The 18,047-nt window shown below is 40.3% G+C and overlaps 2 protein-coding genes across 3 annotated transcripts in view; one reads left to right on the top strand and one right to left on the bottom strand.

Annotated features, from left to right (window-relative positions):
- baiap2l2a (BAR/IMD domain containing adaptor protein 2 like 2a) overlaps window positions 1–5,810 on the bottom strand; it is a 25,284-nt gene extending 19,474 nt beyond the window's left edge. For both annotated transcript variants that reach the window (XM_086288664.1, XM_086288665.1), the window contains exon 1: window positions 347–5,810. In XM_086288664.1, the coding sequence (XP_086144790.1) occupies window positions 347–400 (54 nt within the window). In that variant the 5' untranslated portion in view covers window positions 401–5,810. The remainder of the gene's footprint in view (window positions 1–346) is intronic.
- nptxra (neuronal pentraxin receptor a) lies at window positions 5,018–18,047 on the top strand. The gene is made up of 5 exons (XM_086288663.1): window positions 5,018–6,516; window positions 10,744–11,026; window positions 11,452–11,693; window positions 12,919–13,098; window positions 13,605–18,047. Exons 1-5 carry the CDS (start codon window positions 5,785–5,787, stop codon window positions 13,833–13,835), a joined length of 1,668 nt encoding a protein of 555 aa, XP_086144789.1. The 5' UTR covers window positions 5,018–5,784; the 3' UTR covers window positions 13,836–18,047.

Below are 18,047 nucleotides of genomic sequence, written 5' to 3'. Positions count from 1 at the left end.
GCACAATTACCACAGTTTCTTTTGAGTATTGATAGCCAGAAAAATGTAACAAACCCACTTAAAGAGGAATCAATACAATTAATCTTGAACTCAATTTATATTTATGAGCACACCCGCTCTCTCTCTCAACACTGGAGCCTCTGCAACACAAGATTCAAATCTCTGCTGCTATCAATTGAAAGCGAATGCTCGTTGAATTCGAAAATGGCATCACGTTTTCCACCTCAGTAGCCACGAAATGTTTCCATGTTACAAAATTTGCCCCAGTTCCCCAAAGAATCTCTCAAGAGGAAATCAAGTTTGTTTAATGCAAGTGCGCGGCCCACACAAAGTATCTGTTTCTTACCGAGTAAATCCCCAAGGTGGAGCGATGCAGCTGATCACTATTCATTCCCGACATGTTTATATCCAGAATAGTGCAACTGTGAATTGAATCCAGAGAAGGTCTGCAGGCCTTAAATCTCTCTGAAAAAGTCCCACAACCTCTGAAAGAAATGAGAGTTAGATTGGGTGTGGAGCTGAAGAGCGAGGGCAGCTCAGTGAGGTGGTAATCAACACCGGTATGGCCTGAGAAAGATAGGAGTAAATAATTAAACGTGGCCCAACCATAAAACACACTGACACATGCTTTGTGTGTGCTCAGGTGGGTGTTACCTGAAGTGAATGTTTTATTCAAGACTTTAGTACATATCTGCTTTCACAAAGTGTTGGAAATGATTAAAATAACCTGTAAAATTACACTGTTATTATCATATAAAACCATATTTTTTCAATATAACAGAATAAATCCAACAATTTCTCTCGGAATTCAAGGATTTTCCTTTCCTGCCCCAGATCAAGGCTAACAGTTTCCTCATAGGTACGTATTGATAGTTTATCTATTGTACAATTTCTTACAATAGCATTTTTCAGGCGCTAGTTTTTTCTCCTTTTCTTCTTGGATTAATACATATACCAGTTGATTTTTATAGCGGCAGTGTATATGCCTTGTAGGATGTAAAAGCGTTGAAAGCTTCTTGATGATTCTTATTTTTAGTGTTTATGAAAATGAATGAATGAACCTGTTTCTTCTCAAAGCAGCATTATTAGCTATGCAACTAATGTCATTTAAAGAAAGAAATATATTATTATGTCAACTGAATATTTCTTTTTTAAAATGATTGACAGAGTGCTCATATCCACCTTGATAATTATACGTTAATGTAGTATCCATGGCAAAAATTAAGGGGACAAATTGTTCAGTTTATTAAAAGTCCATATGCAGTATTGGATGCTTTGGATTGGGTCCCCTGGGACCTCAACACATTTGTGCTTTTAAAAACACTGATCAACACAAACAAAATGATTGGCAAAGTCATTAAAAAATGAAAAAATAAAGAAAAAACACTTATCAGACATGAGAAAAAACATACTTCTGGTGTCTGCACGGACCATAGTTGGTAGGATGTGGTTTTAACAATGCTCAGTTGGTACTAAGAATGCAGAGATGGTTTACCTCAAATTGTGATCCTACCATCTAAATGTCAGGGCAGAAATCAAGACTCGGATCAGAAAACACTTCTCCAGCCGTCCACTTTCTAATTTCAGTGAGCCCATTGGAAAATCAACCTGAGGTTATTGCTCTTAGCTGACACAACTGGCACCTGATGTGATCTTCTGCTAATGTAGCCCATCTACTTTAAGGTTGAATGTGTGATACTCTTCTGCATCCTTTGGTCGTAACGAGGGGTTATTTGGCCGTTCTCCTGTGACTTCTGCCATTTTCACCCAGATAACTGCTGCCCACTGGACATTTTCTGTTTTTTGGAGCATTCTTTGTGAATCCTAGAGATGATTGTGTAGGAAAATCCCAGCAGGTTAGATGAACCCATCTGGCACCAACAACCATGGTCAGTTTGAACTTCAGCGAGTCATCTTTACATGACTACATGCCTAAATGCAATGAGGTGCTGCCCTGTGATCAGCTGATTAGATATTTGCATTAATCAGCAGTTGATCGGGTATATCTAGTGAAACTATATGGAAGACGTATATAAGTGTAAAGTATATAAAACATAATCATTGCATAAGGAAGGAAAGAAACTTGAAAACCTTTTCACCTATTGTTCAGAAAGACAGGGGCAGAGTTGTTTGCCATATTTGATCAACATCTCAAGTGTGTGGGAGGAAGGTTATCGACTCCTCTCTTTACTTCAACTATCACATTTTGGTACGCGACCATCCTGCTGGCAAGCTGAAACACACACTGCATTCATCTCGCAGGTCAGATGGATGTATTATTGTCAGCCTGTAGGTTGTTTTTTAAACATGTGAGTGTCAGTGAACTCCTCATGAACTCCCAGGAAAGAGGTGTGGGTGTTGCATGGACAATGATGTATTCCTTTAGTCAATTTTAGGGCATCGATTGTCTTCTATTTTTTATCCTGATGAAGAAGCCAGGCACAGAGTCCAGAAACACTTAGTGAAACCTTTGGTTAATTTTTTAAGCTATAATAAATTACAGACCCAGAAATCTCTTCGTAGATTTCAGATAAAACCCTGTGCAAAAAGTGCAACAGCAAAATGAAACATTTCTATCACAGAAAAAAAAAACTTTAAAGCTCTAACAGCGCAGTAGCACACAACACAAAGGTCAAGGGTGACTGAGATAATAAACTGAGCTCAGACATGCTGGGCACAGAGTCTCACAAAAGCTTATAGACGTAATAGATCAGGACTGCATTTCTATCATTAACTGGCCAGCAGCAGCAGAGTCCAGCATGCTTTACCCAGACTGGCCTTCTTAATGCACTCACATCTTTTATAATACAGCTCAATGGACTAAAAACAAACCATGCTACAGGGCTGACCCTTTATTTTGTTTACCAAAAAAAATCCAAAGAAACCAAAGAAAATATAATGTAATATTCATTTAAAACATTCACAGCCACAAGAATTACTGCAGGCAACATCATACAGTTTTGTGTGCAATATATTGTGCATGCTTGTATGTTGAAGGCTCTGTTGTTAGTCTCACTTGCAAACTGCTCACGTACAAAGAAATGAACAGTCTGTCATTTTTATGGCAGTTTAATTTAATAAAGAGAGATATATCAGCCAAAATTCTAGAAAAACACACATTACATAAAGTTATAGATCAATTTACATGTCATTGAGTCAAGTAACACTTTGATCCACTACAAAACAGCCACAGTTCTAGCTCCCACAGTTACTGATAGTCCTGATCTCAACTCAATGTGTGTATAAAACACGTCCATCCATAGAATCACTTTCTTCCAATCCAACCTCCCCACGACCAAGGGCCAGATCAAAGAGCTGTGAAAGGATGTGAGGGACGTGATTGCAGACCTGCATAAGGCTGGAGTGGACTATAAGACCATCAACAAGAAACTTGGTGAGAAGGTGAGACCTGCTGGTCTGATGATCCAGAAATTCAAGAAATATAAAACTAAAAAAAGTCAGAAACTACATGGAAGGAGCTTATTAATGAACTGAAGACAGTGGGACCACAATCATCAAGAACACCACTGGTGACCATGTTGGTTTGAAAACTTACAGCACACACAAGGTCCCACTGCTCAAGAAGGCCCATCTTTTGTTTTTCACTGAAAATCTGATTCGGAGAAGGTTTGGGAGGAAGTGCTGTGGTCAGAAGAAACCAAAACCGAGCAGTTTGCCATGAACTCAGCCCGCCATGGAGAAAGAGAAATGCTGAGCATGACCCAAAGAACACCATCCCCACAGTCAAGCAGGGAGGTGGAAACATTATGCTTTGAAGCTATGTTTCTGGTTACAGGATAACTAACCACGCTGACGGGACAATGGACATAAAATCTTAGATGATCTTTCCTGAACCAGAACACTGAAGATGGGTCGTGGATGGCTCTTCCAGCATGACAGTGACTCAAAGAAGGATCACATCCAGGTCATGCCTAGCCAGTCTCCAGACCTCAGTACAATAGAATATCTCTGGAGGGAGCTGATGCTTCAAGTTGCTAAGCAACACTAAAGAAACCAAAAGGATTTAGAAAGTTTCTGTAAAGAGGAGTGGGCCAAAATGAGATGTGTGCAAACCCAATGACCAACTATAAGAAACATCTTACTGCTGTACTTGGCAACAAGGGTTTCTCCAACCTCCAGTACTACATCGTTTCCCTTCACGATCAAATACTTATGTCACTAAATAACATTCAAAATAATTGATAGTTTTTACATAATATTTATTCCTCTAAGGATTTTTGAGCGGTCCTGGGTTCAAATCTTTCATTTTTCAGCCTTTCCGCATGGTGTCTCCATGTTCTTATGTGTGAGTGGTTGTCTGTCTTTCTGTGTTGGCCATGCAACAGTTTCTGCAGGGTATCAACTAATTATTTCCCCCACTGAAGTACTTGCACACTCACATGTTCTGGAAAGAAAGCTACAATAACACATGCTACTGCGGCAGTGCTCAGACACTTGCTATGTGCTACTTAATGTGACTTGCTTCTATTTACATTTCTCAGTTACCTCTCTTCATATCTAAACGACTCATTAATCTTTTTTAATATTCTCGATCTAGTGAAGCCCATGAGCTTTTTTCCACAGCAGACATCTTGGATGTCATCTCCCTCACCTATCTTAAGTTTGAGCCTTTAATACCTGTGACTTTGAGCAGTCTTAAGGTAAATCCCCTTGTTACAAGTGTGAGAATGCATACTGCAACGCTCATTTTCATACCAGGGAGACAGGGATTGTTCCCACACCAGCCTATATGCTGGCTCCCATTTTCTATCTAAAGCACATGCATAAATACATTTTTTTTAATTAAGAGTGTGCATCACACGGTGTAATGAAACCTCTTATTAGTTCCGGGTCTTTAACACACACACACACACACACACACACACACACACACACACACACACACACACACACACACACACACACTAGGGTCATCATTTTGTCATCTCTGCTGCTGTGGCGCTGTTCCACAGGGAGCCTCCCGGGTGAATTATGGCTCTGCACACATCACATTACAGTATAGCCGGTCTGTAATGTGTTGTTGAGCTGGAAAATATAGCTGTAGCCAAAGGGCCGAAAAACTAATTTTCTCGTGTAATGGGAGGGTTTTTTTTATGTATGTATGCAGGACAAAGCTGGCTCAGAATTTGATGGAAGCTGAAGTGAAAATGGAAAGAACAAAATCACCTCTCCTCCAAAATTTCTTTGCATGTATTCTGCAAAATAAAATTTATCTGTGAAAACGGGGGAGAAAAGGGTCGCCCTCCCCAAAGGTTAAAGTTGTGCTGTTAAACACAGTGCAGGTGGGGGACAGGTGTGTCCTGTATTTTTATTTTTTTTTACATTTAACTTCTCCTCTCTCTCCTCCATCTCTCTCCCCCTCGTGATTCCGTCTCGGCATTAACAGGCTGGATTTTTTGCCTGAAAACCGAGGACATGCGCGCTGAACAGGAGGAGGAGGAGGTGGAACACACGATCTGCTTCTGATATTTTCTGTTGACTCCGTGATCACTCAATTATGGTGCGGAACTCTCATTTTTCCATCTCCTGCTTTTTTTTCTCTTAAAGCGGGGATGTGAGGAGTGATTTTTGTCCCGCTCTCTCATTTATACAGACTAAACTTCAGTCATTTCACACTTTATTTAGCTTTATTTGGTGGCAAGATTCCTTTTTTATTTCTTGCAGATAAGGAGTGTTATTATTATTATTGTTATTAGATTTTTCTAATAATCGATCGCCCCCGCCGCCACCCTGAAGTTCATCGTTATTATATTGGCCGCCGGGATGGTGGCCTTCATCGGAGCGGTTATCTGCATCATCGCGGCTGTCCACACCGGATCCTCCAAGGCTGCTGCGGCTCAACAGCAACCAGCAGTCGACAACCACTCGCTGTACCCGGACGCCGCGGCGCAGACACCCGCCGCTGCGGGCTCCGTGGCCCGGCCCGGCTCCCTGGGTGCTCTCCACGGTTCTGAAACGCCCGATTCAGAAGCGCCTACCTTCAACATTGGGCTCGGCGGGCTGGACGGGGTCACCGGACTCACCGGACATGACCCGACCGTCAGTCGGCTGATCTGCACTCCGATCCCAGCCGGGGAGTGCAACCCGAAAAACTTTCAGCAACAAGCGGACGACCCGTCGTTGTACGCAGGCGAAGACTGGGGCTACCTCCGCACCACCGCGGAGGAGCTCCGGCAGAGCGTTCTGCAGCAGAAAGACCAAATCTTAACAGACCAGCGGACCATAAGGGAGCTGACGGGGAAGCTGTCCGAGTGTGAGAAGGGGCTGGACGGGAAAAGTGGTAGGAGCAGCGGCAGCAGCAGCGCGGGAAGACGTGGGAGCTCCGCGGCGCTGCGAGGAGGAAAAGGCGCGGCGCAGGAGGCGCACCTGGACCGGATCATGGTGCGGGACAGCCCGTCTGCGACCTCCGACGGTGTCCACCTGCTCACAGTGCGAGCTGTGGATGAACTGGAGCAGGCTATAACTCAGCTCAAAGACCGTATAGAGAAACTGGAGGTAGGTAGAGTGTCGAGAAAAGCACACAAACCACACTCTGCATACAAATCAAGCAGCACTTGATCGAGGTGTAATTAATCCCAGGGAGCAGTATTTAGTCACCACAGGCACCTGAGGGCACAAAGAAGAATCTCCACAGTGTAAGACTGATGGAGAGGGAGCTGTTTTAAATATTTATAACACACTCCTCCATGCTGGCCACTGTGAAGACACCTAGCTGTTTATTTCTTCTTCACTCTAGAGCTCCCTTTAGGATTTATGGATATGACCCATGAAAACAAGGGGTTTATTTTTTTCAGTGAACTATCTGCTACAGTGTTTGTGTCAGTTGTTAATAACACCTAATTTTCTCCATGTCATCACACCTGACATATGTAATGAAGCCCACATACACTGTTGCTAATTCCAGAACTGAAATGATAAAATAATGGAAAGAGTGAAGAGTGATGCGTGCAGGGAGAGCAGGAGGCAGTGAAGGAAAGAAGACAGCAGAGTGACATCAAACACGCTCTTACTTGACCAGATTCAGATGAAGGATAACCTCATTTTGGGGCTAAAGAAATGACGTGAATAATTCAGGAGGTTCCTGTTTGTTTGGTCCAAACACAGGCTGATTGTGTTTCCCTGCAGTTCTGCTCCTCTGATGTAGTTTATGTAGGACATGCTTGTGTGGTGGGTCACTTCCTTTGTTCGGTCTGTTGTGTCTGCATTGCCACTGTCAGAGAAAACCTCTATAGGATGCATCCATGTGATCTGTCACACATAACCTTATCACCCTACACTGCTGTCAGACGACTTTCATCCCTGTTCTCACAGAACTTAAGTTGTGCCTGAGTTGAATTCCTGCTCTGTTGCTATTTTATCTCTTGTTTTTTTCTTTCGCCCACGTACCCCCCCAAACTGTTTCTTCCACCATCCAAGTCACGTACAGGTACAGCAGATTTCGATTTTTTTTCAGACCTTGTGAACTGGTGGACAAAGGTGGAAAGCACTGGTTAAATCCCCTGAACCTAGCTTTCTTCTTGCATGTGGTCTGCAGATGTTGTTTTGCATCATGTCTAGTCTGCTGCAGCTCCTAATACAGCCAGCTATGCCCAAATATTTGTACAGCCAGAAAAACAAAAAGGAAAAATAACTGTTGATGTCTCCTCACATATCAGGAGAGCAATTAATCTGAATTGAACATATCCCATCAGCATTAACACATTAGCTTCAATATATTACAGCAGAAGCACCACACAGTGCTTGAAAATTTAAATCAAAGAGCCTTCTCGTTCTGGGTATTATTGTCTGTATTATACAGTAAGCATCAGTTTTTTACTAATCATATAAAATAAGACATTTCTTCTCTTAAACTAGTGTGCCAGGAGCATGAATAAAAATATTTAATTACTGCAGAGGCTGACTTGACTTTTGCTCCAGTGCCACTGTGCGTGCTTTATTTTCACTTGTGTTTTTAGTAACGTATTTCAACCACTTCTGAATGTCCTGAAATTTGCAGGATGAGCTCTAATTTGGATGTGCTGCTGATATTTCATCTGTGACCAACATTAGGTTAAAACCTCACATGTGAAACTCGGTCTGCATTTTGCTCAAAGCACTGTTGTGCTTTTAAATACAGCCTCACAGACAAAGAAAGACACACAAAGAAATATGGCAAAAAAAAAACCCAAACAAACTCTCCTAATCATCTCTGAGATCATGCCAACAAATGTACTAGCAGTTACAGTTGGCGCTGCAGTACAGACTTATAAAGCAGAACTAATGTGAGCATAATTTTTTTTAGGGTAGCTCAGGTGGTACAGCAGGTCTTCTACTAAAGGTGGTGGGAGGGGCAGATCACCAGGGAGGCAAAGGGAGCGACTGGCACCCTGACTAGACCTCTCGCCCCATCTTTGGCCCCTCATGTAAAATCTTCTAGATCCGCCAGTGGTTGGTAGTTTGATTTCTCGCTTTTCCAGCCTCTAGTCTGCAGGCCAAAGTATCCTTGGGTAAGATACTGATCCTGAAATTGTTCTCTAATGTGTGAATGTTAGATATAAAACACTTAAGCAGGAAAAAAAAAGAGTTTTTGTGAATGGGTGAATGAGACAAGTTGAATACTGTTGGCTCCTTAAGTAAAGTAGAGCTGTGCTATAAACCAGAACCAGACCAGTTACTATTTCCCATAATATTAACAATGAATGAAGCATGACGACACATCTGTTTCAGAATCAGCGATTAAAGCTTTTTTTGTTTTAGCTTGACGATAATGACATATTGCAGCTTTCTGGAAAAAGCCTTGCTGACAGTTTTATTGCTGATTTTATCAGAAAATGCACCCAGTCCTGCAAAGTGGTGTTTTTATGGCTGGAGAGATTGCTAAAGTACATCTTAATATAATGCTGTGAGCATTTCATTGGAAATTCCATCTGTCATCTATCTTTGCTCCATCAAAAACCTTGCATATGCATTAAAGCTGCATATACATGTTCAGCGTGTTTCTCATGAGTATAGTATATTTCCCAGGCATCTCTGTATATTTAGACTGCATATACCATGTAATAATGTGCTCGGGGAACAGCCTGGACAAGCAGGTTTGAGGAAACTTGCTGAGTCTTTATTTACCTCAGTGCTTCCTTTGTGGTTTGAGTGTTCAGTGAATCACGTTAATATGGAATTGTGAGTTTCTGTTGTTTGGTGTGTGATACCTAACTGAAAAGAAAAAAAATTCTCTTTAGACATGAGATGACTCACCATATTTAGCAACTCAATAAACATTTTTTTTGCCATTTTCTGTGGAGCAACAAGTGCTATTAAGTTTAGACTGCTTTATTCATGCTTCTGTTGTTTTAGTGGAAAGTGAAGCCTTAGGATAAATTATGGCCAATGAAGGAAAAATTAGTCAATGTTTAGCTGCGGTGAACTTAGAGATTCAATAAAGATGCTCCCTTATTCGCAAGGTGTCACCACAGCAGGCAGACTTTTTACTCTGGATGCCCTCTCTCACACAACACCAGAGGGATTTGTGTCTCCTTCTGCATTTGAACTGAGGATCTTTTGCTTGCTAGGCAAATGTGTAAACCACTATACTGTGGCGCCTCTAAAACACAGAGATCCACTATTATTAAGAATATTAAAAAAAAAACAGTTTAGAGGAATATTATATAGAAATACATTTATTTAGAATTTTTGCCAAGAGCTGATATCATCTAACTCCCTTCTATCTGCCTGCTTCGTACTGACCTGGCTGTCTGAAGACTGAAAAAAAGCGGGCGTGCTCTGTTTGCAGGTAGGCTGAACTGAAGCAGGTGTTTGGGGAACTGGAGACCAGCTCGCAGTTAGAGTTTAGTAGGGCTTGTGGCAGACAGAGAGTGGGCAGGGAGAGGAGCTGAAAAAAGCAGAATAAACCTTGATGCAAAATGAGTCTAGTCAGCTGGAGTAAACTTACAAAGAACTGAGACAATTTGCATGTTAATGATCAAGGAACTGACCTCACAGCCCATTGTTCTTCAAATGTACATTTTATAAGCTTGGGGAAACCTGCAGTCAGCTGAGACTGAAGACGTCACTTGGATGACTAATGAAACGTTTCTCCCACAAAATGTTACGTCCAGATGAACAGAATCAACCTTTTGGGAACTGAGAAAGTTGCACTTATCCAACAAAAGGCATCTGGAAAAATTGAAGCTAAGATACTAGTGAGGATAGTGATATACAGTATATATACATATGAGTGAAGCAGGGACAAATGTCTGTTAAGATTGATATACAGTATATATACACATATATGAAATAAAAAGCCAAAGTATAAAAATAAAATGTTCTCTTCTTATTGGAGTTTGTGCCAGACTATTTTTGCCTGCATGCCAACCAAGCAAACTGTGCAACAGGATAGAAATAGACTCACACACGCTCAGAAAACATGCTTCCCAAAATGCTGATGTGTTCTTTTAAGTGGAAAAAAGGTTAAACCTATCCGCAGCATATAAAGACTCCTTATTAAATCAGTCAATCAGTTCTTTTTCCTTTTCCCCAAAACATAGTTTTAGTGTTAGAGTTCAGAGCTAGGGTATACATGAAGTTTGGATAAAGAACTTGTTGCTGCTTCTTTTCTTTTCATATAATACCCATACTGCTAGAATTACTAAACAGAATTCCATAGAGACTGTGCACTTTTATTTCATCCTTAGACTGTATAAACCACATTCTGACCAAGTTTTCTTCCACTGACTTCCTCCTCTGCAGTCAGATATTGGCCCATTTCCTCACAACCAGACAGACAGCAACACCTCCGGAGTGCCAGAGGAAGGTGGGATGTCTGGCAGCCCAGAAAGGTTGCCTGATCTTGGGCACAGAGCTGGTTCTGACAGCTCCTGGAGGATGGACGACTTAGAGGTCGAGCTGGAGAAGAAGGTACAGCTTCTCGAGAAAGAGAGAAAAGCCTTGAGGCTGGAAACGGAGAAACACAAACAGGAAATCGAGCGGGGCATCAATAAACTACACCACCGAATCTCAGGGCTGGAGGAAGGTACGGCATCATTGCAAAGGGGGAAAAATGGAAGAAAAAAGCAGAACATTCGTGTTTGTGTGCAGGCGCATTTTAATGTGCCTTAATGAAAAAGAATTTTAAAATGATGAGAGAAATGACGAGTGACTGATTAATCACTCACAAAATGAATTAAGTTACTAATGATGAGAAATAATCTGGCATAAAAAATAACCCTCTAGGTTCGACTTTCTTTCGCTTTTAATCAAATCAAGCCATGGGCTTTCATTATAATGAATAAATCATGTTCAACTTGTGTAAAAGAAAAAAAAGATGAGAAAGACTATAAAATTCATACCCAGCTTAAAAAACACATCAGATGCTGTGACGAAAATGCAGTTATATAATAAAAGCTGGGAAACTGTTTGATCTGCTTAACTGGTTTCTGGTTTCTGTCACTTCCCCAGGTTTCTCAGGGCATTCTTTCCCAGAGGGATACAGATTGTCCTTCCCAACACGGACAAACTACATGTACGCTGTTGTGACGCACTCCATGCCAAAGCTGCGGGCCTTCACGATCTGCCTGTGGCTGCGCCCCGCGGAGAGAGGCATTGGGACCCCCGTGTCGTACGCTGTCCCCGAACAGCCGAATGAACTGGTGCTGCTGCAAGGCCTGCACGCTCCTGCTGAGCTGCTCATCAATGACAAGGTACTGAGAGTGTCTGACTACAACTTCTCTGTAGTCCTCTGGATTTTCAAGGAAGCTTCTCAGCCTTTTTTCAAATGATTTTTCAGTTCAATTCAGTTTTATTTATATTGTGCCAAATCAGACAACAGTCACCCAAATGTGCTTTATCTTGTAAAGACCCTACAGTAACAGAGAAAAAACCTCAACAATCAAGGTTCAAGGTTTAAGATTCAAACAACCACCTTTGAAAAGCAGTTGGTGACAGTGGGAAGGAAAAACTCCCTTTTAACAGGAAGAAAAGGGGAAGAGCAGCCATATTCTTTGACAGCTTGGGGGTGATGGGAGGAAGACAAGGTAAAAGACACACTGTGGAAGAGAGCCATGATCTATTTGATGATTAGAACCTTAAAGGCACTCAAAGCCAGCTTCTGCTTTCTGGATGGTTCATTCTCATGTACAATGTTTGCCACTAGTGGGGTACATAAAAACCATAAAAGGGTAATGGTTTAATCCACTAGTCAGCTGGAGCCTTTCTGTGTGGAGTTTGCATGTTCTTCAGGGACTCTTCCAATCCCCGTCCAAAGACACGTTTGTTAGGTTAACCTGTGGTTCAAAAACAGCTATAGGTGTGAATGGTTGCCTCTCTGTGTGTTAGCCCTGCTACAGACTAACGATCTGCCCAGTGTGTACCCCACCTCTTGCCCTGTGACAGCTGAGAAGCTGTTAAGAATAGATGGATGGATCGATAAAAAATTATAGCCTAAATTTGAATTTCTACTGTCTATTGAGGAAGAAAAAGTGCTTTGAATTAGCATACAAATAAGCAGAACACATCAAACAAAACAGCCAATTTAGACAAGCTAAATAACCCCATTCATGTGTTTAAATGATAAACTGAGATACCACCTTGGGTTGCAGGGTAGTGTAGCGCAGTGCAGTGGCTTTAGGCACAATCCAATGAAGTCATTATGGTAATAGATGCCTGGAGAAAAAGTTGTGTGTCCTTGGAGGTAACAGAATGTCTTTGGTAAGTAAAAAGCATTATAAGAGCCATCTTTAGAACTTTAGCATCAAAAGGTGTCTAAGGGCTTTCTTATGACTTTAGAGCTGCATTTCTTTCATGCAAATGCAATCTCAGCACAAGCTGTCTGATGACCCGCCTTACCTTCAGAACTGTGGCACTCACAAAACCTCTCACAATGACATCTGCTTCATCTGGACTGCCCTTTTGTTCCCCTGCTCTTAGGTGGCTCAGTTGCCTCTGAACCTCTCCAGGGGCAGCTGGCAGCACATCTGTGTGAGCTGGACACAAAAGGGAGGAGTGTGGCAGGCCTACCAAGGGGGGAGGCTGAAGGGAGAAGGTCACGGACTAGCCGCTGGACATCACATTCGACCTGATGGAGTGCTCATTCTCGGGCAAGAGCAGGTGAATAAAATACATAATTAAGTAACTAAAGTTTTAGCTGGTTAAAAGCAGACAAGAAGCTTAGAGAAAAAGTTCGTTTGGCGAGTCCTCCTGAGTACAGCGCTGCAGTCAAAAGTTTAGCCACTGCGGCTGTGCCTCTGCTCACCTATTGGCTTCTCTGTTTGCTATAATTAAAACTAGAAAATGAAAGCATCAGTGACTTTGAGAAAGTAAGTAAATCCATGAATTATATTTTCTGCTTGCCTGCATTCAGATAGTGTGCTAAGATGTGATGCTATGAATGAGATGTGTATGTGTGATGGATACAGATCTGGTAGTTAAAAGAGCCCGCCCCACATGTCTGCTTTTGTTTCTTGGCTTGTGTTCATACTGATCACCACATCTTTTTCATTTCCCAAATTCAAATCCACGCTCTTGCCAAAGGCAACAAAAAAGCTAAAGCTGTGCTCATAGGCATTAGAAATAAAAGTACATTTATTTTAGGTATGTGTATTTTTTTTCTCCAGGATTCTCTGGGTGGAGGTTTTGACTCATCCCAAGCCTTGGTTGGAGAGTTGTCCCAGGTGGGTCTTTGGGACCGCGTCCTGACGTCCAACCAGGTGGCCAGCTTAGCCCGATGTGGCAAAATAACCCAGGGCAGTGTGATACCCTGGGCTGAGAATGGAGTTGATGTTTATGGTGGAGCAACCAAAGACCCCGGGGAGCCTTGCAGTAAACACAGCAGGAGTTCTCAGTGAACTACAGGGGAGGGTTTTGAAGGGAAAGAGTCCACATCTCCAGTATTACCACTAACAAGGGACGTTCTAAACAGTAAAAAACTTCTAAAACTGTGTGGCATTGGATAACAGTTGTTTAACATGGAAAAAGAAACTAATAGCATACATTTATATGAAGTGAGAAGGGGCTGAGACACCTAACAGTCCAACAGATGCTCTTATCATCTGGAAGGTTGTGCAATACTAGATAAATACAAATGTAGTATACAAACAGATTGTATTTTTAAAGTACATATAGTCCATTTCTTAAATTAGAATATAAAATGAAAATTACAGTGTAGATTTGCTCACTTAAAAACAGCAGCTAATAGCTATTGTTAGCAGTAACAGTAGCTAATAGCTAATTAGAACTTGTATAACTACTTAGCTAAAATGCTACACTGCCATCTTTAAATAAATAAATGATTCCTCATTTTACAAAACATACTTTCTTGTTGGGAGTTTTGAGTAGAGGTATTTGAATGTTGTAAAGCAGCCAGCTAACTTAGCGTACCAAACAATTTCTTTACTTAGACATGAAAGTCCTCAATCACTTGTGTTCAGTTCAGTTGAATTTCGTAGATCCCGAAGGCTGCAGAATTAAATGAATTACCACCGAAATGCATTTTAGTGCCAATACATTCAATACTGACAGTTTTTAGTTTTACATATACTTTAGAAGTGCTTACGGCTAATAGCTGATGAGTATTATTTAAAACGGAGTTATCAAGTTCTAATAGCTTCTGTGGATTTCAGTGTTTCTGTAAAATACCTGTAGTGGGTTGTTGAGGTAGAGAAAGTTGTCATCATTTGGAAGTTCAGGGCAATCCAAGCTTCTTAAGTTTTATTGGGAAAAATAACAAACTCCAAAAAGTTCTGTTAGTGTGTATATGGCACAGTAAATGTGTTATAAGAACACACAGAGTGAATGGGTGTATTGTAAAGTTTAATGAAAGTAGAATTGTGCTATATAAATGCAGACCTCATTAACAAGAAAAAAAGGAATTACATCTGATGTGACAAGATTTGCAAGAAACTTCTGATGATTATCCAGCATTGTGAAAGGTCTTGATTTCGCTGTAAGACAACTATGTATTTACTCCATAGATTTTGTACAAAATACAATATGAATGAGTTTAATGGCAGATACTGTAACTTTTGAAGAATGGCAGATGATGTATTTCGAACACTTTTGCTAAGTTAGCCAGCTGCTGCAGTAGTGTTAATTATATACATTGTGTGAGACTGGCAATCGCCTTTTATCAAAGTCTTAACAAGAAAGCAAATAAAGAAAATTCCAACCTGTGGAACTTTTACTTAAATCAGCTAAAAATAGTGGCTATGATGTCATTTAGCAGTCAGAACTGTGCAAAAATTGAATTTTTCAATAGCACTTTATAATATGGCCTGTTACTAACAGTTTAATTCTCTACCATAAAATACCATAAAATGCCATTTTATGGTATTTTATCTAAAATTATAATGTAATTTTTTAAACCTATAAATACTTAGATTCACTAAAAAGGGTGGTTATAATCCAATGCTTGTTTTCTTAAGGGTTTTTTTTAATAAGTAGGAATATGTACATCTATTACCAAAAATTCATCATGCGCACCAAAAAACTGACATGTATTTACAATTTAAGGTTGGAAGGTTAAACCACTCTATAATATGGGCTGCATCCATAAATGTACTGCATACTAACAAAATAAACTAAAGAAATATCATTTGTGTTTGTACCGAAACATATGGAACTTTCCACCCACCTAAATTACGTACTTTATTCCTTACTTTATTACTTTATTCTTTTTTCTAAAAACTTCACCCCCTTATTGTCATTTGAAATGGAATACTGTTAGTCGTAGGCTGTATTATAAAGTGCTACTTTATAAGCAACTTTTCCATTTATTCATTTATTTTTAAGCTGCCACATTGTATGAAAAATAATGAGTTGATCTCAGTCTCAGAGATCTGACCTCTACTATGAAAGCGAGAGGTTGTGTCAAGCCAGCAGAAACCCAGCAGGGTTGGGCAGAAGTTAATTAAGGGCTGTGACTGCTTTAGAGTTTAAAGTCAAGGTAAGGTGATGAAAAATGCTGGAGAAAGTGGTAGGAATATTAAGCAGTAGGTGGCAGCCAGGAGTAGATGATGAAAGAGAATGAAAAGAGAAAGTGGGGATAGAGATGGATCGGATACTTGTTATAAGTGATGCTACATTGTTTTCACCCCTGCATGATGTATTCATATGCTTTTATTGTCTTGCCACTGCAATGTGTTGCTCACCGATTTCACAGAAGAGGACAGAAGCGTTTGCATTCATGCAAAGGTGGCTGTCTGTGTGTCTGTCTTTAAAGGTCAGGGGGGTCTGTTTTAACCCCTAATTACCTGAAATTACAGAAATATTTTTCCCTAAGGAAATTCTCAGTACAAACAGAATGTTTTTAATGTCTTTAATGTTTTTACTCATTTCTTGAATACATTTTTCTCCATTTATGTAACCTGAGAAATTGAGAAATCAAGGTAAAAATACACCCAACCAATAAAATCTCAAATGATCACACTATACCTTATCTTCTTTAAATGGATAGATACATAAAGCCCTTCACATCTACATTCTTAGATACTCTTTGATTTTAAACATGCAGCCACTCAGTAACACGGGTGATCTGATATCTCTGTGTTGGTGTTCTTCCTGCATCATCATAATAACGTTGATCCAGTGATGTTGTCTGAGCATTCAGTTAGCAATCGAAATTTAAAGAAGTAAAGTTACTTTCTTTCCAAGCTCTTTAACTAATGGCATACATTTGTATGAAGTAAGAAGGGGCTTTATGGTTCCTTCAGAAACGCTTAACGGTCCAGCAGATGCTCTTAACATCTAGAGAGTTGTGCAACATAAGATAAAGATAAATGTAGTTTGCAAACAGATTGTATTTTTAAGGTACATATAGTACAATTTCAAAATGAACATATAAAATTAAAATTATTATATTGCTTATGTAATGTTAGCGGTTAGCTATCCGAAACGCTTATGATTAGCTAGCTTAAAAGCTATACTCTTACCTTTAAATGAAGGATCCTACATTAACACGGATGATGTCTCCGCGTTGGTGTTTTCCCTGCGTCGTCACAATAACATCGGTCCAGGATCAGCAGACCAGTGACATTGTCTGAGGTCACTGTTAGCATTAGCCAAGAAGTTAGCTAATGCTTCTAAAAATTATCACAAAAACTCAACATGAGCTACCTTTAGAAAATAGCAAACCCTAACTTGATGATATATTTATAATACTTTATGACTTAATAAATTAAAAAAACATAAAACGAAATGCCCCTCGTTAAACAAAACTTTCTTTTCACCATATTGCAAAGCTATGACATCATAACATCCTGATGGGTCAGCTGCAATGTTGATTTTGGACCAACATTATTATGATGACGCAGCAAAGCTAACAACACGGGGATATGAGATACAGTTAGTAACTATTTCAGCTGTAATACATTCCATGCATGAGTTGTACTGTTGTTTGTAATATGCCTTAGTGAGTTTCATAAAAATCCACCTCTAACCATTATTCTCGACTGGTTTATGAGACATGCTGTTGAATGCAACATTTCTCTCACACTAGCTCTCCCTAGCATACAAAAAAGATCCTTAGTGGAAAGTGCCTGCCAGGGTGTTTGTACCCATGTAAACAAATCATCAAATGAATTGTCCTGATGTAAAATTCTCATCGCAAGATATTTTGAGCTAATTAAGCATCTGCATTTCTGTGAATTCCCCGGGGCTTTTTTGAAGACGTAAGAGGTTTGAGTAAACATTTGAAAACGCCGTCACTAATTGAAACGTCTGCATAGTGCCGCCAAACTGGTGCTAAATCAGGTCAGAATCATCTTGCTGTGGCTAATAGTGTCTTTGATGATGCCTCTCAGTCTGCAGTGGCGATATTATATGTCATGCTTGGTGTCTGTTCAGCTCCCGCCTGAGCTTTGTTTGGGCTTTTTGATAGTAGTGTGGAGTTATATTGTTTACAGCTACTGGAACTGATTCTTTTCCATTGTATGCATTGGTATCTGTCTGATTTAATGTTGTTGAAATACTGTATGTCCATGTCTTGTGTGGTGTTGTATTGTTCTGCACATGTGCCCTGTACAAAACTCAAATCTTTATTAAAGTAATAATTTTCAGATGCA

This window comes from Aulonocara sp. 'chitande type north' Nkhata Bay, linkage group LG4 (genome assembly GCF_057382095.1).
Source record: "Aulonocara sp. 'chitande type north' Nkhata Bay isolate Kocher_YH1m ecotype deep benthic linkage group LG4, A_spYH_male_GT1.1, whole genome shotgun sequence".
NCBI classification, from domain to species: domain Eukaryota; kingdom Metazoa; phylum Chordata; class Actinopteri; order Cichliformes; family Cichlidae; genus Aulonocara; species Aulonocara sp. 'chitande type north' Nkhata Bay.
The sequence above is the reverse complement of the archived record's forward strand: the minus strand, read 5'-3'. Positions and strand labels throughout refer to the sequence as shown.